The 23,441-nt window shown below is 38.2% G+C and overlaps 1 protein-coding gene across 2 annotated transcripts; it reads right to left on the minus strand.

Annotated features, from left to right (window-relative positions):
- Window positions 1-820: 820 nt before the first annotated feature.
- cmtm4 (CKLF-like MARVEL transmembrane domain containing 4) lies at window positions 821-23,077 on the minus strand. Of its 2 annotated transcripts, XM_079866454.1 has the most exons (4): window positions 22,340-23,077; window positions 14,306-14,482; window positions 5,633-5,731; window positions 832-3,689 (listed from the first exon to the last, which is right to left on the minus strand). In XM_079866454.1, exons 1-4 carry the CDS (start codon window positions 22,523-22,525, stop codon window positions 3,525-3,527), a joined length of 627 nt encoding a protein of 208 aa, XP_079722580.1. In that variant the 5' UTR covers window positions 22,526-23,077; the 3' UTR covers window positions 832-3,524. The 2 variants fall into 2 exon arrangements, with proteins under 2 accessions (XP_079722581.1, XP_079722580.1); XM_079866455.1 differs by lacking the exon at window positions 5,633-5,731 and having other exon boundaries at window positions 821-3,689; window positions 22,340-23,048.
- Window positions 23,078-23,441: the final 364 nt, after the last annotated feature.

The raw sequence follows: 23,441 nt of genomic DNA on the forward strand, positions 1-23,441 counted from the left end.
AGCATTTCCTCACGTTTTACCAACTGATTTTTAGTGACAGTCGCTATGCATGGGCCACTGGCGATGACAGTTCCCCTCCCCCTCCCCCTCCCCCCTCCCCCTCCCCCCTCCCCCTCCTGCCATACCACACCCACTCCTCTTCCTTCTTGTCACAGCCACCACGCCCATTTAAGTTGCATTTTTCAAAAAGATTGTGAGCTAGACTTGAGCTGAAAGAGGGGGGTTTCATGACCCTGTAAGGAGAAAAATAGGCTACTCAGCAATGAATTTTCACATGGTTTGTCTTAAAGCATCTTAAAAACACCACAGACATATAAACAACATTAAAACTTGATTTTCACCACAGGGGGTCTTTAACCCTCTATTGCACGCATTATTAATTAGACATTGTAAAAAATGTTTTGCATGTTTTTATTACTTAACATGAGCTAAATAACAGATATATATAAAAAAAATCTAAAAAAAAGTTTAAAGGGGGGTCGTTGGTAAATTGTTGCCATATGGCAACAATATGCAATCGTGGAAAGTACCATAAAATCCAAAAAAAATTAAAAAAACTAATTTTATTTAAAACAAGACTCAACAAATCCATCTCATACTTAGTGAAATGTTTAAACAAACATTTATACAGTAAAAACATTATATAATTTCAACAGTTATCTGAAATGTCTGGTAATAATAACCAGGAACCTGGAACCTGTCTCACTGAAATACACTATTCATTCGTTTCATTTCATTTAGTCATTTTTTTTGCTGTTTCATTTCATTTAATTCTCTTCATGACTTGTGAAAGTCAGTGAAGCAGAGGAAAACTAAACACTTGGAGCACTTGCTTCTTACAATGCCCTTGCATCCTGGCATTTTGCATCTGCCCTTCTCAGATGCATGCAAGGGCCAGTGGTCTGTGCGGTCTCTGCGGACAGGATCTGGCGGGACAAAGCTTTGGGGCCCTCTTTTATTTTTCCCCACCACAACAGCTTGTGAAGGTCTAATGTTTTTACCTTTAAAATATAAGCAAAAGTTGTAAACATAGTCTCAGAGTAGTTTCATGCTATGTAAGTCAATGGGACTCCATTAGGTTGAATGCACCAGGACGTTTCCATATTTGCATATAGTTGCCATATGGCAACAAATGTATTTTAGCATATTACAAAAAACTTATAAAATCAAAACTGAATTTAATGTTAAAAAATTAAAGTTTACTTACCCCAGATACTGATTTAATTTTTTTATTTGATGAAAATTTTCCAAAATTCTGAATAAAAGGCTATCTTCAGGAGCCCCAGACAGTGATGTTTGCATGTCAATGTCCATGAGCAAAAAGGACTGGCAAACAGGATATCCTGGTCATGTGACCTCATAAATTGTATTTTCTTAAAAGTTAAAGCCCCCTTTTCACAACTAACTGTAAAAACATAGATTTTATATCACAGCTTTAAAAAAAAATTAAGATAAAGTAATTGTTGCCATATGGCAACGCTATGCAATAGAGGGTTAAATGCAGTGGATTCCATATAAATGCAGTGTGACATAGAAAGGCTTTTTTTTTCCATTTATAGATCAACAGTCCATCCAAATCCATTTATTTGAGGAAAAGATTGCCATCACAAATATTTTAAAACAATTAGCATTTTGTAAGTCTATGCACAACTCTATAAATACAAAAATACAAATTTATAGCACTGTTACATGATTAAAACATTGCTTTCTTGAATACGGGAAATGTCAACAAGAAACAGTACAATCATTATCAAAATTTGAGTCCCTCAAAATGTCAACATAGTTCCTTTTGAAATACTTCAATGATTTATGAGTTGAAAATACAGTCCAAACCATATGGTCAAAATCAGGAGTTAATTAGATGCCAAAATCTTCCAATATGAAGTTTAGCATAGTCAAAGCACAGTGAAAGCTTTTACACATTATTAAAGCATAAGCACACAGACAGTATTGCTTTCAAAATAGGAAAAATGTGACTTTAGCACTTTAATGCGGAGTCCATTAAGACGTAAATCATTCTTGTGATTGTCTTTCAACATTTTCAAGTCCACAGTGTTGTTTTATCTCTATAATGTGAGCCTACACCTCAAACTCAAAACATAAATGTGACTTCACTTAAGAACTTCAGATAGTAAGACATAAGTATGACTATAAATGAATACTACGAACGATCGTTTTCTAGGGGCAACAAAATCATACAATTGCACTACACCTTAAAATCTGTGGTAAAACATACATTTCATTCCCCCCACAATGTCGTTCCATGACGCTCCTTTTAAAAAGACTCATTAGAGGATCAATAAAGCACTTTAGAAAAACAGATCTTCATACCAAGGATCAGTTCATCAAATTTCACATCCACTTAAGCTGTTATTCTGCTAATGTTGTCATAACATTAGTGTCCAGAAGTTTGAGTGTTTTGACTAGTCAAGCCTCTACGATTAAGGCACACAGAAAAAAGATACACAGTTTAGCAAATGCATTCATATGTACTGCAGTACACTTGTTCCTTCACATACAGTCTGTTAGTTTCAGTCATAAGAATTCATACAAACAGGAACCCTTCATGAATGCCATATCATACACACAGATACATAATATATACACCTTCTTCAAAAACTCTACCCTTGCTTAAATCGATATATACAGATAACTGGACAGGGTTGAGTGCACAGTGGAGTACAGAAACAACCACAAAGAACAAAAACAATAGATTATGCACACAAGATTTAGTATCTAAAAATCGGAAGTATCTAAAAAGTTTCATTAAACTCACACCCCCCTTCACCCACACACACAATTTGAAAGCCGTTGTTGTCAGTTTTACCGCAGGGTCACATTCACGAGGTGAAATACTACATTTGGTACAATGTAGCTACCAAAGCTGTGGTATTATAAAAATATTTAACATTAAAATAAATACTGGTGCTCCTAACATCTAACCTCGTCTCTACAGAAAAACGGCCCAATCCAGCTGCAGTTTTCTCAGATGTGTTTGGATACAGAAACACAATAGCAGAGAGAAAAAGCCTCTTTTTTTTGTTCATAAACCCTCTCACAAATTCCCATTCCACTTCAGATCACTGAAATCAGTTGATCTTTGATAAGACACATTTTAGAAACAGTTGCAATCCTTTCATATTAGCCGACTGGGAGTGGATCTGAATAGAAGGGGGTTCAAGTGGTTTATTGCAGGCATTATTAAAACCGTTCAGGTTCTCTGCTGGGAGAAGTTTAGGAGCACAGTGGAATGAGTTTCTGTCAATATTCGTCCAGATCACGGTAAGGTAAAGCCCTTAATTAGTGGAAAGATTGAAGTATACAGTCAAATGACGACGGCCTGAGGCTTGATGGTAATGAAGATGCCAGAAGTTTGTTCCACTTCAGACTGTTCACACAACTGTTTGTTTGTAAGCGCTCATCCTAACCGCCCGCCGTCACGAGGATACACAGAAGAACACACTGTGACAGGAATGCAGACGGGGCTTTGCTTGTCTCAGTCTCTATTGGTCCGTCTGTGTGGTTTACTGTAGTTCAGGCCGTGACTCCACCTCTCCCCGCGAGGCTGTGCGCGCACGGATGTACTCGCTGGTCTGCAGGGGTCCGTCTCGTGAGTCCCCGAGACGCCATCTCCGCACTGCCAGATACGTGTTCACGCCATATACTCCCATCACCAGAAACCCAAAAACCTGGAGAAAACACACACAAAATAACTGTAAGAGGGCTGGAGGTGGAAGATTTCAGCTTTAAACTATGAGCTTTAAAGGGATAGTTCACCCAAAAATGAAAATTCTGTCATCCTTTGTTCCTGTTTTGTTCATGTCGTTCCAAGCTCTTTGAAAAACTTTGAAAAGATCCCAAAAAGTTATAAAACGAAACACATACATCACATTTGGTAAACGGAAGCTCGAGCGAGTGTGCTTGATGCATGAGAACCAGTGATGTTTGTTCAAGCGTATGACATGCATGTGATGCACACACACTGTAAAAAATGTTGCTGACTCAAATTAAGTACAATCAACTTTCAACTTGAATTACATTAAACTGACTTTAAAAAATGAGTTGATTCTTGAATAACTTATGAAAAAAATGCTTAACTTATTTTGATGTTAAAGCAATGTAAAAATATATGTCGTCATTACTTACTGATCATATAATTTTTTTTACAATGTATGATCTTCCGTGTTTACCATATGTGTTGTGTCCTATGTTTGTGTGTCGATTGATGTTTATATGTAAATGAAAGCCTACATTAAATCTGATCATTATATAAAGCAATCGTATCTCTTCTCCAGACTTGGATTAAACCCCTAGATTCACATTCACATTTTACGATGCCTTTATGACCATTTTGGATCTTTTAAATTTTGGTTCGCTGAACTTTTAAAGGAGGGACAGTTATGTTTCATTAAAAATAACTTAATTTGTGTTTCAAAGATTAACCAAAGTCTTATAGATTTGGAACGACATGAGGGTGAGTAAATGATTACAGAATAATCATTTTTGGAATGTCACAGTAAATATAACATAAAATCTATACTTCTACCATAATATACTAAATTCTGTCTATCTCTTTATTTCTCTCTCTCCCTCAGGCCGTGAGAGCCGAAGGAATTTGCCGCGCCATGTGGTTCAGAAAAATCCCCGGGTGTTAAAGTGGTTTCCCGCTGAGAACATCTGTATCATAAAACACTCAGCACAAATCCCCAGCCTTTGACTTCTAGGGTGTTGGTGGATATTGTGCTGAGCTCAGGTCATTCATGAAGTGTCTGCAATCATAAAGGTCAGGATCTGAGTAAAAGAACCTGATCCTGTCACAATATTGGGAATCATCTACTTCTCTTCACTGAGCAGACACAACAAACCTCTTCACAGACACAAGAGGTCAGCAGCCTCTACCAAAACACACAAACTAACTTTTGTTGGCATTTTCTTTGGGGATTTTGTAGGAAAATCAATGGAATTCTTATGGAAGTCTTTTTCTGCCTCAAAGTAAAAAAGTAACTGTGACTTTATATCTCACAATGTGACTCTTTTTTCTTATTTTAAACTTTATCTCACAGTTATCTTTTTTTTTCTGACCTCAGGAAAAAGGCTTCCTAAATTCTGTGGAACTGACTTAAACAGAGCTGAGAGTGCTTCACTTTTACTGACAGCTAAAAACATAACCAAATTAGCTCAAATATTTCATAAACAAAAGTGATGTGTCCAAACTGTGCTTCTGTGGATCTAGTAATGAGTGATGCAGTCAAAACTTGACACAATCTAAATTCTGAGATAGAAACAACATGTGAGAAGAACAAAACTGTGAGTGAAAAGTGAAGTGGGATGGAGAAACAGGAAAAGAGGAAGCAGAGAGGTTTTCGGTGTTAAAAATCAAAGAAGCAAAGCAAACAATATGAATCATTCAGATGGATCATGACTATGATTTCTCAAAACTTCCCGCTGTCTGCTTGTCCAGGACTCTCTCCAGGAACGACTATGTGCTCCATTTCAGCCACATGAGGGCAGCAGAGCCCTGGCAGATTAGGGTCCACTTAAAATACTTTAGAAATGACTAAACATTAGAATTCAACCACAACCACAGGGACAGGATTCATGAAATAAAGAGCTGAGTAAGCTTGATAGGTACCACAGCTGCAATCTCTGCTCCAGATTGATGGTTGAGGGCTGCCAAAACCACTGAAGCCAGAAAGAAGAACAAGGTGCTGGTGGCAGTGTTGATTAGATCCTGCAAGAGAGAAAGAGTGAAGAGTGAATAAAAACGCAAGTTGCAATAGTCTTTTTCTTCCCTGTTGTGTCATAAACATATCCAAGTGAAACGGCTTCTCGAACAAGAAAAAAATTGTAGGGTGGGAATTGATTGATTTTTGTCCATTAGGAATTGATTGGACCATTGTGGTTTGTTATTGCTGTGGTCTCATGTGAGTGACAGGATTCAAATCAGTATATTAGATTGGTTTCTAAAGGATCATTTGATACTACAGACTGGAAAAACAAACATTAAAATTCACACTTCTCAGATTCAAAATAATCTCTGATCTGTTAGGACACTGTCTGTATACACTGCAAAGTTTTAGGATGACAACCACATTTAAATGTGGGACTGGTGTCGAAATTGACAAATAATATAAGACATAAACTTCCATTGCTGTGATCCAGGAGAAAAGAGACATCTCATACAAATAATAAATTCTTTGTGTAGAGAAAATGAAAACTGTATTTATCTGCCGTGTTTATGTGGCCATGTTAGTTCATGAAATAATAATAAAAAAAGGTCATATCAACATTTACACATTCACAAGTTATATGGTACTCCAGAAAACCCTTTTATGACCAAAGAGAGAACAGAGAAGAGCTGGCAGTGAGGCGTGGTCATGCTGACTGCAGTGATGCAGTTTGACAGGCAGGGGGAGCCAAAAGAACCGACTATTAACCAACTATTCAGATTTCATCAAAAAGATCATCATTTTGTTTTCCGAAGATAAACTTAAGTCTTACGGGTTTGGAACGATATAAGGGCAAGCAATTAATGACATAATTCTCATTTTGGGGTGAACTAACCCTTTAGGGCAATCATTCAGAAACCAGTTCTATCAAAAGTAACCTGTTATTTTCATGATAACTAAAAACCCATAACTCAAAACCCCTGGTATTACCACACGCAAAGACTCGTGTAAATATAGCTGTGTGCAACCTATTTGCTATCTGCACATTTATGTTAGATCACAAAAACACGAGTACCTTTTATTTGGGCCATAAAGTCATTCATTTACAGTCATGCAGTTATGAAGTGACGGATGGGCATTGGTAGAGGAATGCGAGTCTCTTTCCCATGTTGTTTATTGCTATTACAGTTTTCCCTCAATTAATTCACCCACCACTTTGCAACGATAACGTCACAGTTTAGTTTTAATACTTTCACAAATTAGAGTCAAAGTTTTCAGGAGAGGAGAAATTCATATTGAGTCTGCTGGGCGTTCAGAGTCTGGAATAGATGTGGGTTTTTTTCTGAGCTTTGGCTCTGTGGGGGGTGAAATGTAACAAGCCCTTCAAAGCACATTACAAACTAAACCTCACTGGCTGGCACCTCAAATGTCACATCCCAGGCCGATGCACCATGAACCGCTGGCTTTGATGTCTTCAAGTGAACACAGACTGTCTTCTCCAGTTGTACATGCAGTAAGACGCTTGTGGCCAGTGAATCTGCTGGATGAGGAAGGGGATGCTATGATCACTGACTAGTGGCTCAACCACTCAAATGTGAAAGAAAGTTTTAACTGTGCTGCGTTCACTATATTTGTCTTTCATTTGTTGACCTTGTGCATGTTTTTATGCCTTAGGAAAATTAAACATTTGGTTGTCTGTTATGTATTGAACACTGTTGTTGCGAATTAAACTTTTGCACTAAGATAAGCTAAAAATTGCACAAATGATTTATGATAATCTTTGATGCATCATTAAGAATGGGTTGAAAATATAAATGTTTCATATAATATAACTTTAAAAAAAAAAAACATAAATCAAAAAATTATTATATTCATATATTTAATATATAATTGATTATATTTAACGTCCCACTTTAGATTAGGTGTCTTTAACTACTACGTACTTACATTTAAATTAATCATTTGATACAATGCACTTATTATGTACATACATGTTTTTATATTGTATTTATATTATTATAATTATCTGAATGTAATTACATCTCTCATTCATTTCTGTAATTACACCTATAATTACACTTTTGAGCCTTCCCTTCCCTTTTAACCTTTAACCCACCCTTAAACATACCCATAACACTTAACCTGTCCTAACATTACCCGTATCCCACCTCAATAGCAGCAAAAATGTTGTGCAATACAAGATAATACAACACAATAAGTACATTGTACTTAGATCAAACTACACAGTAGTTAAAGACACCTATTATAAAGTGTGACCACGTACGTTTGTTGAAAGTAAATATATAAACTACTGATTTGACTGGGCTAGCAGAAAAAAAAAAGTTGAACTTTGAAGCAATAAGGTAACATCCAGATTTCCCACACTACAGGACATTAAAGTCTACGTTTCTCTCGCTTTATTCTTAAAATCTGCATAAATATACTCTGAGAGGAGCTGGGTGGTTTGTCTGTGTGCAGCCAATAAGCACTCCAGCGTGACTTAGGCATGACCACCCATGTGACAAAATGCATGATGGGAGTCTCACATGATTTTCTATCATCCACACACACTCAAGCGAAACCATGCCCATCTCACACGCAATATAGCACACTAACAATATGCCAAAACCAGGGTACGGTCTCAATCGTTCAAACACATGCCAAGCCAGCCTTTGCCTTCACACATACTTCAACAGATGGATCAAATGCAAGCCAAACCAAACTCTGAAACACACATAATGTGAAAAACTGCTGACGTGTTTAAAATATTCTAAGTGTAAGAACACAAAGCATATGCCTGAGGTTAAACTAAAGTACTAAGTCCACAGAATTACTTAATGATGAACATACAGCACAACAGAATCATAAATATAATCATGGAGGTTTACATGTAACGTTTAAGTTAATGCAGGTAATATGAAATTGCACACAGACCAAAGCAGTCATAAGTGCCCTTGAAATACACTCTCAGGAGTGTGTATGTGTGTGTGTGTGTGCTGCATGGCGGACTGCATGTAGAGGAGGCAAACTGGCCTCAGGAGGGGTCTAAAACTGGGACATGTAGTGTTCACACTGGGTTCACATCTCTGATGTATTTAACAGCCACTGCGGCCCTCCAAGTTGTTAACAAAGGAATTGTTCAGAAGAAAAATGCATTGGATTGAGCATAATTTACAGTAAATGCCTTTATCATGTTACAAAAGTTTTCTATTTCAATTCATCAAAGAATCCTGAAAAAAGTATCAGTTTCCACAAAAATATTAAGCAGTACAATGGTTTCAGAAATATTTCATGAACATCAAATCAGCATATTAGATCGATTTCTGAAGGATGATGTGACACTGAAGAGTAATGATGCTGAAAATTCAGCTTTGCCATCACAGGGATAAATTATATTTGAATTAAAATATATTAAAATAGAATAAAGTAGTTTTTAAATAATAATAATATTTGACAATATTATCTTTTTTAAAATCAAATAAATACAGCCTCAGTGAGCATTAAGACTTGTTTCAGAAATATTAAAAAAATCTAACCAACCCCAAACTTTTAAAGAGTAGTGTACACTTGGACAGCATCACCCTCAAAAAAAGACTTTTCTATACCCATTAGAGTGTGTTAATGGGGGGCAGAGCATTCAGCAAACTGTTGCCAAACAAGTTATTGATGCACAAGAGCCATATTCAAGCAGAGAATCAATGTAAGAGCATGCATGCATATGTGTGCAAGAAACAGAGAATTAGGCGTGGTCTTAGCTGAGCTTCTGCGCCATATACGGCATGTGCCAAATATTCTCAGTGGTGCGTTAATACTGAGTTACACACTGCTTTAGGCAACAGAAGGCCCATAGATCTTGGAAATGTGAAGAAAAAAAAATCCATTCCAAGTATGCAGGGCAATATAACCTGAATCCTGAAGTTTCAGTCATATCTCTTCATCTGCCTCGGTGGTGAGATTTAAGCTTTAAATGAAGCTGCTAAAAGCTTTTCCTGGACCTTCCTTTGGTGTGCTGGGCCTCTCTGGCCCTGTTTACACCTGGTATTAAGATACGTTTTGGTCGATCGGATCACAAGTGGACGACGCTAAAAACAGGTGTAAAAACGGGGTCTAAAACATTTTGGACATTTTGCCAACTTGTCCACTTTCGACCACTTCCAGGGGTAGTCGAAAACGCATTCGACCGGATTGCTTTAGTAGTGTAAACGCTCATGTGGTCGAACAGCCACAAAAGACTGCCTACTCTCCACCTACTGACCTAATGCGTAAACATTATGGGAAGTGCGCTAGCCAGACGGGATTCAAACTTTGTTGGCTGGAGACCCAAGTTTGGTTTAAAAACAAAAAAATTGACCAAGCACAATGTTCTCTCACCATTCCTGATTTCTAACACGCACGCACAGAGTTCGGCGTGGTCTGTTTTTCCGCCATCTCCGGGTGCGTTCATATATAAACTGCGCAAGCTTATGTAGTTAATTAGATCGAAAGATCTGAAAAAACACAAACATTTACCCGCCCATGGACCCTCCCCTCGAAGAAATCAGGACAGAAGCGATTGAAAGTGGACGAAAGAGACAGATTAAAATACCAGGTGTAAACGGGTATGTGACTGCCTCGTCTACTTGTGATCCGATCGACGAAAAACGCATCTTGATACCAGGTGTAAACAGGGCCTCTGATGCTCTGTGTGTGGAAAGACAGCATGATGCTATATTAACCATTGTCCTTGATCTGGATCCTCCCTATACAGGTACTTTCCACCACTATAAAAGGCAGTTGTAGATGGGAAATCATCCTGATAATACAAGATTACGAGACAGTATAAGAAAGAAATAATATTACATCTACATCTACAGCTGCGTCCGGAAGCCTGCACGGCTGCCCTTTCAGGCAATGAATTTGCAGGCAGCATTTGCACCCAAAGGTACCACTCAAAACTGATTTCGGAGAGACTTCTGTGGCAGCATAATGGTTTAATGATCTCCAACAAAATAGAGAGAGCTTTGGTGATAACTAAGCAAATATTTGATTACTACAATACAAAAAAAAAAGACATTGAAAGAGAAAAAAGTTGGTCAAAAACGTACATTTACACACAGGCTGACCATATACGTACCTCCCATATGCTGCCTGCGGAGGCATACTTTTTCAGCTTTTGAGTGCAGCCATACTTAGTTGAATAATAATGTATGATGTTTTACAAGTCTTAATGAGTCCGATTTCCAAATTACACATCTTTAATACATCTTTACCCTCTCTCAGTCGGCCCGCCTGTAGCTCATGTTCAGTAATGACACATAATCATAGGTTTACTGCAATGCGTCTCAAGTCTCAAAGAGGCCATTCCATTAAAGCACACAATGTAAAACCAATCATTATCCTGTCACCTCACAAAGTCAAATCTCTCCTCCTCTCCTGTTAAAAGGCACCATCTATTTCTAGTTGTGTTTAGTGAATACTGGCTGTGCTTTTCTGTGTATGTATGTACATGTGTGTGGTTAGAGAAGGTTTGTGAATTGGTACAATTGTGCCAGCGTACCACCGCGAGCTGAATGCGCTCATTCTACGGACCTATCACTTTCAATAATGTCAGTCACCATGCCAGCCCCCTTTGAGCCTGGCACTGAATCACACCATCAAAGCACTCAGCGGGAGTAGGGGGTGCCGTACAATAGACGGACCGTCCCACACAACCGCCCCTCTGGAACCAAGTGCCACAAGAAACAACTAGCTAGCTTTGTGTGTACACTCCAATCTGCTGCCATCTAAACTAAATCAACGTTAGTCGACATAACAGATTTAGCACAAAACGATTTTAAGACCTAAAACGTCCACCACAGTTCTGCTCTTTATAGAGAGAAGTTTAATTGCTGCTGGGTTTGGAAGGATTTTATCTCAAAATGAAAGAAAAAAAAAACAACCTCTTCTGAGACCACAATTACAGGACCAAAAAGTACCGTTTACTTTTAGCGCTGTGTTATGTGAAAGTTCCTGAAGCACAGCAGTGGTGAAGTTACGAAAGCCAGAGATACAAACATGAAGGAGGGCAGGAGAGCAAGGCTGTTGCTGAACAAACCCCTGTCCCAAGTGCGTCCATTCCAGAACAAATGAGAGGCCTGGGCCCATGGGGTTTGCCTGGCAGGATCATGCTCAGTCCAAAACCTCCAAAGCCCCACCACAGCTGAAATGGTTATAAAGATCACAGTTCTTCCAATGAGCCATGGCAATACCAAGAAAACCCCAACTCGTCAGTATTCAAAATAAGCAAGAACGTACACACTCACATGCATCGACTGGACAACTCGAAAACCCTGTTTAATATCTCCCCCATGACCAACACAATCCGGCTCTCAACATTTCCTGATCTCATTCCAGCATTACCCCCCCACCATTTCCTCTTATTTCTCCACTGTAAATAAAACAAAAAGTGCCAAAACAAGCAACATGTCAAAGAATTAAGACAGAGAAAAGGTCTTGTCCTAAATCAAAATGTAATGCTCTAAGATTTTTTATATATCCATGTATACTTGGTTAAATTAATCCACAATAAATGGTTAAACTGATAATCATGATTATTTTGCTCAAAAATTATAATTGCTATTATTAATGATGATTGTTCTAAGTTGTGTAAACACGAGAAGAACATTAAGAGAACATCAGCTCATATTCATACTCACAGCAATTTATTTTACCTCATCTAGTTTCCTGATTTATCATAATTATCATATACATTAACACACTCCCTACATTATGAAAACTGGTAAAACCATAAGAAGCTTCTGACAAAAGTTAAAACAATTTAATTAATAATATTAATTCTAAATAATTCCAAAATATGTGAACCTTTTTCTACTTAAACAACAAAAAGTCTTTGCATTGTACTAAAAAAGTTTGTGTAAATGCATCTATTCAGCAACCATAATCGCAAACAATATAGTCAAGATTCATGTTTAGCTTTATTACATTTCGTCATTTGAGCAGAATATCGCAATGGAGATCACTAAAATATATCCATTTAAGAGATCAAAACTCTGATTGGGGGATTTAAACAGTGGGGCAATATCGCAGATGATGCTTATTAACTTGAGAGAAGCAAAATCGATATGTTAAAAGCATAAATAAAGGACTTTTTGAAACCAGTTTGCAAACAAGGGTTCAACTTTCTCCATCTACTTTCCGTCTGGGTGGGCAAATTAAATATTAAAGAAAACAGAAATTTGACCTTAAATTGGTAGAGGTACTTTATTCCTGTCTGTGTGAGGTTAAGCACATATTCTTGCGTATACCATAATGCAATGAGATAGTTATGGTTGGATGTGAGCTGCTGTTACTTTTCTTGGTACATGCACAGCTCTGGAAATAAAACTCTACAGTCTTTTCCATCATAAGCTCTGTAATAGATCCACAGCACTGAGGTCCAATTATGCTGAGCTTTGTGTGTGAGTGTGTGTGTGTGTATAGGCAGGGGGACAAAGGGAACCATGCCTTATTAATCTTTCAGTGAATCAGTAAATTCATCTCCCATGAGCAGCAATTCATGTTTGCTAGAAGCGGGTTTAATGAGAGCTGTGAGCACACAAGCTCCCATTCTGAGCAATACGAACCCTGTGTGTATGGCCTCCTCCTCAGCAGCACTGCACACAAGAGAGCAGCTTTTTTCTAGTATGTCATGGCAACAGAAAACCAGTTTCATTTATGCCACAAATAACGAATGCTTTCTCATTATCTATTATCACATGCGCTTCTTAAAATTTAGTCCTAATTTGTAGCTGTAGTCCTAATATAAGTCGCTTTGGACAAAAGCGTCTGCTAAATGACTAAATGTCTAAAATATTATGCATTGCAGGGGTGTCCAATCCTGCTCCTGGAGGGCCACTGTCCTGCAAAGTTTAACTTCAACACACCTGCCTGGAAGTTTACAGTATGCCTTGTAAGGGTATGTTTTCACGACAACGATGTACTAAAAACGGAAAAGTCTTCCCTTTGCTTGTTTCACAAACTGACGACAACGTTGTGAAAACAATCCCTGTTCACAAGGATCCGTGAAAACGACTAAAAACGCTGTGTTATGCATGGAAAACTTGCACTTTGAAACCCGAATTCAAAAGCTTGTGCTTTCAGGCCACCGAAACGCCATTGTCGTGTAAACGAAAGGCCAAACCGCATGAAAGTTTTCCGTTTTTAGTTGAAAACGGTGTCGTTTAAATGACCCCTAAGACTTTGATTAGCTGGTTCAGGTGTGTTTAATTGGAGTTTGGTTGGAGTTAAACTGTGCAGGACAGTGGACCTCCAGGAGCAGGATTGGACACCCCTTCACTAGAAACTTCCTAGCAAGTGAGTTGGAGCTGGTTGAAGCTAATATCTGTAGGACATTGGCCCTCTAGGAGCAGGATTGGACACTCTTTATACACAGAAAACACATTTAAATAGCGACTTAAAATTATAAAAAAAAATTAAATACAATTAAAATAATGCTAAGCTAGGCTATGCAAAATCAGTTTTGGAACAAAATGAGGGTGAATAAATGATTACAGAATTTTCATTTTTAGGACGAACTATTCCTTTAAAAGTCTAATGTTGTGAAGGATTTTGAAGTTTTGTGTGGAAATCAAATCACTGAGGTAATAAGAACGACATACTGTTAGACTCCAGTTGACATGCGGCACTTTGGTGTGCAGGTTCAGGCTGAAGATGAGGAGCAAGACGCCTGTGACAACGAAGGCACTGCAGCTGACAAACTCAAAGAGGTAGACGCCGGCACAAGGTGAGCACATCATTACGGTCTCAATAAAGATGAAAGAGATGAGAGCCAGGACCTGCAACAGAGAGGAGAAAACCGATTATTTTAAAACAACACAACAAGCATTTATCCCATCAGTAAACAACCTCCTTCATTTTATCGAGCAGAAATTCAAAGCCAGCATCTGATGTTGACTTAAACGATACAACTATACAGATTTATCTCTGATTTAAGACCACAATATAATACAATGTAGTCCTTTGTGAAGAGCAGTGAAGAACCACAAGAAAGTATTTTTCTCGAAAGGCTTTTTCAAGGAATAAATGACTCATCTACATTCAGCGCTTACTTTGTAATGCGTTTTCCACATGGTCATAACAGAGCCTTGTAGAGTGTGTTGAACCCTAGTGAAGTCGCAGAGGGTTCACCAATGTTTTCCTGCCGCATTTGTCAGTAGACCACAGCACGGGAAGAATTCTGAGGTTAAAATGCTATTTAGGTGTTATGCAGCCTTGACTCTCCAGCATAAAACCTCAGACAGATTACAGGTTGGCTCGCTCCAACAGGGGAGACAGAACCACTGCCACAAAACATTCCAACATCCAGACGGGGGCTATTTCCAGCTGGCCCGGACCGGATGCTGTCATACGGCAGAAGATGCACACATCTAGATATGGAAGTACAATGTGGAAAACTTCCTATGAAATGAATGATTTCTGTGATGAATAAAGAACTGGATGTAGGCTTGCTAATGGAACGACAGTGAAAGTCAGCAGACAAATTTAGCCTCTCCTGATGCTGAGAAATAAAAGCAAAATCATCCACTGGACCATGACACTGTAGGGTATCCAATTGGATCCAACTCGAATGAACTTGATGACTGGGTCTGCTATTCAACAGTTTATGCATAAAAGCTAATTCACAACGCACAGACAAACGCCAACAAACACGTTTGTTGGGTTTTGTCGCATCAGTGTGTCACCCCTGTTGCCGTCTGTTGTCATTGGTCGGGGTTTGTTTTCACCTGACTGAACATGTTCAATCAGCGTTTGTCGGTGTCTGTTGGGGCAGTGTGAACATGACAGTTATTTTTCATAAAATTCTAAATCCAACTGGCAACTTGTGTGGACTCTTTGGAAAACTGCAAAGGGCTGAGGGCCCCATTTGAGTGGGACCAAAAAGTTTTTAATTTGTGAACTAAAATATTGATGCTCAAATCAACTTGCCACTCAATAAAGAAAATAAGAGTCAACAAAAATTCAGTATTCTTTCTCCAAAGCTCATGCTGTGCATTTGAAATGCAAATCGAGTCAAGCATCAGCCAGCATGACAGCAATTACAGTATGAGACCTGAACAGATCAGTCACCTGATCTACAATGCAAAAGAGTTTCCTCTTTTCTTTACACAAACAAATACAGAAAATAAAACATTTAATAAGGTAAAGCTGTTATACATATGCAATGTTCTAGTATCTATGAGCACAAATGCTAAATACACTGAATTAGCATAGTTTTGAGAAGACAAGTAATTTCTTACAGCTTTAACATTGGCTTAAATAATTATAGAAATAAGTATAATTTAAAATAAAATATGATGTGTTAATGTGATTGCTATGAATTGTTTTATTTTAACTTCTGAGTCAAAAGCAGCTTGTGAAGGCATGAAAACACTATCAAATTACGATTTGCATTCTCTTCCTAGTTCTCTCCCCTTCCAATTGGTTGGTTTATTCTGACTGAAACGTTTATTCAAAGCAACCAACATTAAATCTCAAGGTGGGGTTAGGTGCCTTGTTAAAGGGACATTTTACCAAAAAATAAAAATTCTGTCATCATTTGCACACCATTATGTCATTCTAAACCTTTATAAATTACTTTCTTCTGTGCAGCCCAATTTGAATCAAGTTGGTAACCAAACAGGTTTGGTGACCATCGACATCCATTGTATGAAAAAAAAAGACATTTCTCAAAATATCTTCTTTGATGTTCCGCAGAAGAAAGAGAATCATTGTTGGGTAAACTATAACTTTAAGTTGGCAACACATCTAATATGCTACATCATGATGCACTCAGTTAAAATAGCCACCAGCAGTAGATTTCTTCTAAAAATTAGATGTAATTAAACATTCTACAGAATTTCATAGGAAGGCTGAATGTTATCACAAAGTGTCAACTGTAACTGACCACTTCCCCCTATACTTACACAAACCCTTCTTCATCTCATCCGGCTTTTTTCACATTGGGGAAGTGTGTACCAAAGAAAAATGACTGTTCATATCATCGTTCCTGTCACAGTGCCAGCAGAGCCAGCATCACACACCATCAAAAAGACAGGCTAGAGATGTGTATTTGGAGATGAGGTCATTGATCTTGATAAACGCAGCACAGACTGTCTCCTACAAGGCAGCAGGTGTCAGGCGCACAGAAAGTAATGTTTATATGTCACTCCCCACCCTCCTCCTCCTCCTTCTGCTGTCCTTCAGAGCCCCCCTACTTTAGGCAATCAGCAAGTTCCTTGTAGCAATGACCACATGGAGTCAAATCCCCAGTTTGTACACGCGCCATCTGTTGTGCCCAGAAAATGAATGGTCTGACAGCTTGCATTGTGTTCCAAGAGCTCCTCCTTAAACGGAAATGAGCCTTCCAGCTCCCACCCAACAGTCTTTTCCTTGCCTAAAGGGAATTGCTCCTTGCACAAAATTTAAACCACTTGCTGGAAATGAGCCTTCCAGCACCCACCCAATAGTCTTTTCCTCGCCTAAAGGGAATTGCTCCTTGCACAAAATTTAAACCACTATTCCAAAGCTTCTTAACCTTGGAGATGCTCGCAGAAAAGCAAACTCTCCACATTGCGTAAGTTTCACAAGAGCGAGTGGAGAAGTACACAGGCAAAAAGCATCTGGTGAGTCCATCAACTCGCTACATTACAGAGAGCTCTTTCATTATATTTAAAGGACAAGTTCGGTATTTTACACTTAAAGTCCTGTTTACAGATCGTTTCTGATGAAACAGAACGGTTAAGATTAAATTTTGGACAAATGCTGCTGTCCCGAGAATTTTAGGTTTCTTTCGCTTTCCCCCCCACCAGTAGACTGGTTGTATAGGTGCACTGGAACAGTCCTTCCTAAAACACATTAAACTTTCGTTTACAAAGACGTGAAACTCACCGAGTGGTCAGGGGTGTTCACTGATATGCTCACACAAAAATCGCTGCAAAAGATGCTTTCCAACAGGTGTTTTACCATTCGTTGTAAAACTGTGGACCTACTTTTCCAAACGTCTCACACCCGTACATTCTTCCGTTGAGAGCTTGAATAATAGACACTCCAGCCCAGTTGGTGGCGATAATGCACATTTGCAAGCAAACCACTGGCATTTCATTGTTTGCGATCCGCCGTAAAAAAAAAACATGAAGAAGAAGAAAACAACCCCACTTCCGGTGGAGTAATACCGTACCTCACATCCAGGGTTGGGGAGTAACGGAATACATGTAACGGCGTTATGTAATCAGGATACAAAAATCCAGTAACTGTAATCCGTTACAGTTACGTCAAAAAACGTAGTAATCAGATTATAGTTACATTTTGAAAAAAGGGGGAATACTTTCAGGATTACAATGGTTTCATTTAAAACTAAATAAATAAGTATTTTTGGCATAATAACACTAGCCTATATTAAGCGCTGCTTGATTATACAGTAGGCTAGTTCCTGGTTCTGTTGCCAGTAATGACTCACGTGTGCCACGCGCTGGTGCATGTGCAAATAACAGCCTTCTACAATCTCCTCAGACGCAGATTGAATCACTGCTGCTAGTAGAAACGATGCTGCCTGCGGGTAAAATCGCTTTTAATTCATGGAAATTCCGCTGCTATTTTGTAGAAATTAGGATAGTAGCTTTTTTAGTACCCAAAATGTCCTTTCTTAATCTTGTCTCGCGTAACGGGATGTTCGCTGTCTAGGTAACGTAGGGGAACTCCCACTGCCAACGCCACAAGTTCAGTCAGGCAAATTAAGAAAGATCACGGCTTTAGTCAACATGTAGGCCTATTTTAAAATAAATTATTATGTAGATTGTGTAAAAAATTTAAATGTTGTGTTTTTATTTTTTAGTTAAAAATTAGTTAAAAATAAAACAAAATAATCTGTAATACCATACATTAGCCACTAGATGTCTGTATAGCCCTTTACATAAATATATATTCAGGCCTGTGTGTATATTTTGCAAATATTGTACACTGGACCAAATTCTTAATAAATAAACGTTTAAAAAAAAAAATGTTTTAATAATATTTCTTCTTGCTTGACTTTATTTATATACGTGACCTTGAAGTAATCCAAACGTAATCAGTTACATTACTTTCATATTATAGTACTTGGATTACGTTACGGAATACTTTTTTTATGAAGTAATTTGTAACTGTAACGGAATACATTTTTAAAGTAACCCTCCCAAGCCTGCTCACATCACATCCAATGCAAGTCAATGGAGTTGGACAAAAACTACGATAAAACCTGTTGGAAAGCATCTTTTGCAGCGATTTTTGTGTGAGCATATCAGTGAACACCCCTGACCACTCGGTGAGTTTCACGTCTTTGTAAACGAAAGTTTAATGCGTTTTAGGAAGGAGTGTTCCAGTGCACCTATACAACCAGTCTACTGGTGGGGGGGGGGGGAAGCGAAAGAAACCTAAAATTCTCGGGACAGCAGCATTTGTCCAAAATTTAATCTTAACCGTTCTATTTAATCAGAAACGATCTGTAAACAGGGCTTTAAGTGTAAAATACCGAACTTGTCCTTTAACTGTTCCTTATCAAAATGGAAAAACTCTATCCTTTAAGGTAAAATGACACATTTATGATGCAACTTGACAGCTCCAAAACATCTATAATTTTACTCATGTCAGGATGACATAAGATGAAAACACCTGCCAAGGGCAAGTTGCATAAACACAGCCAATATGTTAAGACAGTGTCTAAAGATCTAGTATGACCCACTAGCAGTTCAACAAGGGGCATTCAGTCTTACTTTTTTGGTATCAAATTAGGCCAATCTACGCTTTTATGAAAAACGTTAAAAAAATTGATGTCTAACTGAAGACTAGTCTTGGCGGTTTATACAAATGGTGTGGCTTCATTCTCAGAACTCGCACAGGCAGTGGAAAGGTCAATATTTTCAAAACTTCAGTCTAAATTGACAGGGTCCTTCCTGGTCAAACTAAAAGGAAGCCATATAAAAACAAAAGGTTGGAGAGTATCTCTACCAAAGGACATTTAAAAGAGTCAATTTAGGGATGAGCAACTGACTAATTGGTTAGTGAGGTCAACTAGTTTACCTAGAATTTTTCTTATATACTAACATTCAAAAGTTTGGGGCCAGTTTAAAAAAAAAAAAGTTATTAACAAATTAAAACCTTTTATTTATTAAGGGTGTGGCAGTAAAGATATAATAATACAATAATAATGTAATAAATAATAATGTTTTACTGTGTTATTGATCAAATAAATGCAGCCTTGGTAAGCATTAGAGGCTTTCAAAAGCCTTAAATTAAAAATACCTCACTGAACAAGATTATGCTTATTTTATTGTATAGTTATTGACTTTAATTAAAATATATTTTTCAACAGCAGTGCTTTAATTAGTATGCTTTTGCTTTACTGTATAGCTATTAGACAGCTTGCACCCCACATCTTTTCTGTCTAGATTTGCAAAAACACGTTATGTAAACCCCTAAAAAAAACGCCCACTAAGGATTATATTTTTGTAGAAGCCCAACAGATTATATTTGAATGCAAAAGTCCAATGATTATTTTTGTTCTTCTGTGAATGGAATGGATGATTCACTGATATTAGCCAAGAAAACCACATCTGCAGATGGACAAAACATTTCACAAAGATTAAACAGTCAAATAGTCTCCTCCTTATCCTTATCCCACGGGAGCCTTAGGTAAATCATTGGCCACTACATGGAGAAACAGCCATGGTTGAATATTCTTGGCAAGCCAGCAGCAGGAAACATGCAGCCATGTGAAAAACCCTGTGCTACAGCTCAATCTGCTCCTTTTAACCCCCAAACAATCCAAATAGATTGTTAGCAGGACAGAATGAGGACATATCCCAGGCCCAGAGGAGTCGCCGCACACAAAAACATAGTAATGTGACAAAAGCAAGAACACAATAAAACTAAAGTCTAAGCGGAGCTCGATACAGCCTCTCTCATATGCAGTGGGTAAAATATTAAATCTCTGTTTTGAGGAATTATTGATCACATATTCAAACAAGTCTGAGATATTATGGTCGCGTCTCAAAACACCCCAAGGGATATCACTGGAATGTTGCAATTTAAAAGTTATGTGGGAACTTTCTGAATCATATCCTGTTTAGGTTTTAGTTCAGTCTTTTATTTCAATTCATTCCCTCTCACTAAGCTGTTCATTACTGCAGTACGAAACGTCCCATACCATATTGTACCTGAGCAAAGAAACAACACATAGACGAGGCGTTTGACCTCCACTGAGCATTACAAAACAAACACCTCAGGATGTTTGTTAAACAAACTACTAGAGGCTTGTTCTTCAACTTTTACTTCCATCCCTATGGTAGACTTCCTAATCTCTGATCAGTTGCAGTCTTTCTCATAAGAGTCAAAACAGGTTGAAGAAGCTGTTTTTAAGTCAGCAATAACCAGAGCTTTACTATACAACCCGTGGCTGCCTGTAATTTGACTCCACAGGCAAATGAAGCTTCTTGGTTCACATAAAACAGCATAGATAGAAAGCCACTCATTATGTTTATGAAGCTAAAAGTTTTGCATGTACTCCACATGCCCACTATGTCAAACAGTATGTGTGCTTCCAAGTATTATCACTTAATCCGAATAAAATCTGTCTGTGGAGTCATTTGAGCCTTGAGACGCACATAAAAGCAGAAAACTTGATTCATTAAGCAATCTTTAAGCAGACAGAACTATCTTCTGTACTTGGCACACAGGTTGTTTCCTTTGGCAGAGTACACAAGCCTTTGTGACTTCCTTAGTTTCACTCTGTTTTCCTCCCTGCATGCAGTTTCTTAACTGTGCATCACCATGAGGGCCAGGAGATGCTTTGCTTTTGCTGAGCCAGCAGAACAACAGAGTCATTTTTTTCTCTCTCTCTCTCTCCTTACGCTTCCCACTCCTTTTTCGACATCTGGCAGAGGTTCACATGAAAGCTCTTATGCGAGTTTCTGTTTTGTCTGACCACGATGACTCTATAGATTTTTGGGTGTTTTGCCAATCAAGTGGACCTAAAGTGCAATCTGAAAGTTAATTCATTCAGACTCCAGGCATCATTCCCCTCCGTCAGCGATGCATTCCAGAGATTGTGATGCCTGCCGGCATGTATCCAACAGGAAATATTTTTATTTTAGATCCCCAAAAAGAGGAAATCTGCCCTTCTCACACTAATCCAATATGAGAAGAATGTTATCAGGATTAAATATCTAGATGAAATATGTGGAGAGAAGAAAAAGGATACATATATATATATATATATATATATATATATATATATATATATGACACTGTTTGGATGATGGAGACATCTGTTTTGCCTCAAATATTTTACCTTGAATAAATTACAAAAGATGGGAAATTTGTCTTTCTTACACTAATAAAGTCTAACATGAGAAGAATGTAATCAGGGAGGATATTAAAAGGGTGCTATATGAAAGAAAAAAAAATACTATCTGAAAGAAAGAAAGAAAGAAAGAAAGAAAGAAAGAAAGAAAGAAAGAAAGAAAGAAAGAAAGATCAATGGCTCTGTTGATGAATATTGCTCACGGGAAGTCACTACTGACTCAGTTGCAATACACCTTGCTGAAGTTCAGTAATGCAAACCTTTCTAGGCTCATAAGTTTTTCATGGAAAAGAGAAACCCCGTGACTATTCGAACTTACCACTTCGATAACTTTTAAAATACCGAAATGTGATTTGAGATAGTCCAGGTCACACCTGATGGCCATGAACACGTTTCTGGAGTGCACGGGCTCGGTGGTCGGCTGATACGGACTATTGGCTCCTGAAATCATCGAGGTGTTGGAGGCCTCGCCATCAAAGCCCTCTGCCTCCTCGTTATTCCTCATGTTGAAGTGTTTTATCTCCACGTCCCGCCCAGATACAAGAGCAGATTTGGGTCTGAAACAGTGTTCCGCTGGTCCTCTGAAAACTGCCAGGCAGAAAACAATGTCTCAACAAAGAACAACCCTCGTTAAAACGGTCACCGTAAACTCCAGCCGTGTGTATGACCTAGATCTAGAGCTCAAACACTACATCCACCTCTCCGCAATCTCCAATCCCATTCCTGCCTTTGTGCTGTGCTCGGATCCTGCAATGAATAGAGCTGAACGAGCTCGAATGATCACGACTGTTCTCATGGCAGTGTCCATATTTCACAGTTTCTGGATGCAGAATGTAATGTTGCTGCGAGTCTCCGCCCCCAAACTACAATCCTGCTTGGAAAGACGCTTGCGAGTAAAGTCTTTACGGCTGATGTCAGAGAAACAAAAGCTCAAAACAATCGTAATCATAAAGTCAAGCTTTGAGTTATTGTCTTCTTTTATGCAGATGAAGATCGCAATATGAGATTCACCAAATGCGAGACGACACAGTACATTAATCTGTCGCTATGGCAAGCCGTTTTAACATTTATTCCTTAAAAAAACTAACTTCAATTGGAACTATTTGATATTGAATTTTACAGGCATTCTGTTCACCTCTGTGTTCCAGTTGTTGCTGGTAAGTGTTCTAGTTGGCTACTTATAGGGAAGAGCGAGCTGGTTGTAACACACATGGTTTGAACACACAGAAACTTAGTGTAGTTTCTTGTGCCATTATAACTAAAAAAAAAAAAAAAAAAAAAATGTACAAAATTGTGCCAAAAAAAAAAAAAATCTTTGGAAGGCATTGCTGACCATTTAACTATTGTGAATATCTTACTGAATTCATGTATCTAAGATTTTAGTTTTTATTTAAAATGAGGCATATCTGGTATTATTTTAA

Source organism: Squalius cephalus, assembly GCF_949319135.1.
Source record: "Squalius cephalus genome assembly, chromosome: 3".
NCBI classification, from domain to species: Eukaryota; Metazoa; Chordata; class Actinopteri; order Cypriniformes; family Leuciscidae; genus Squalius; species Squalius cephalus.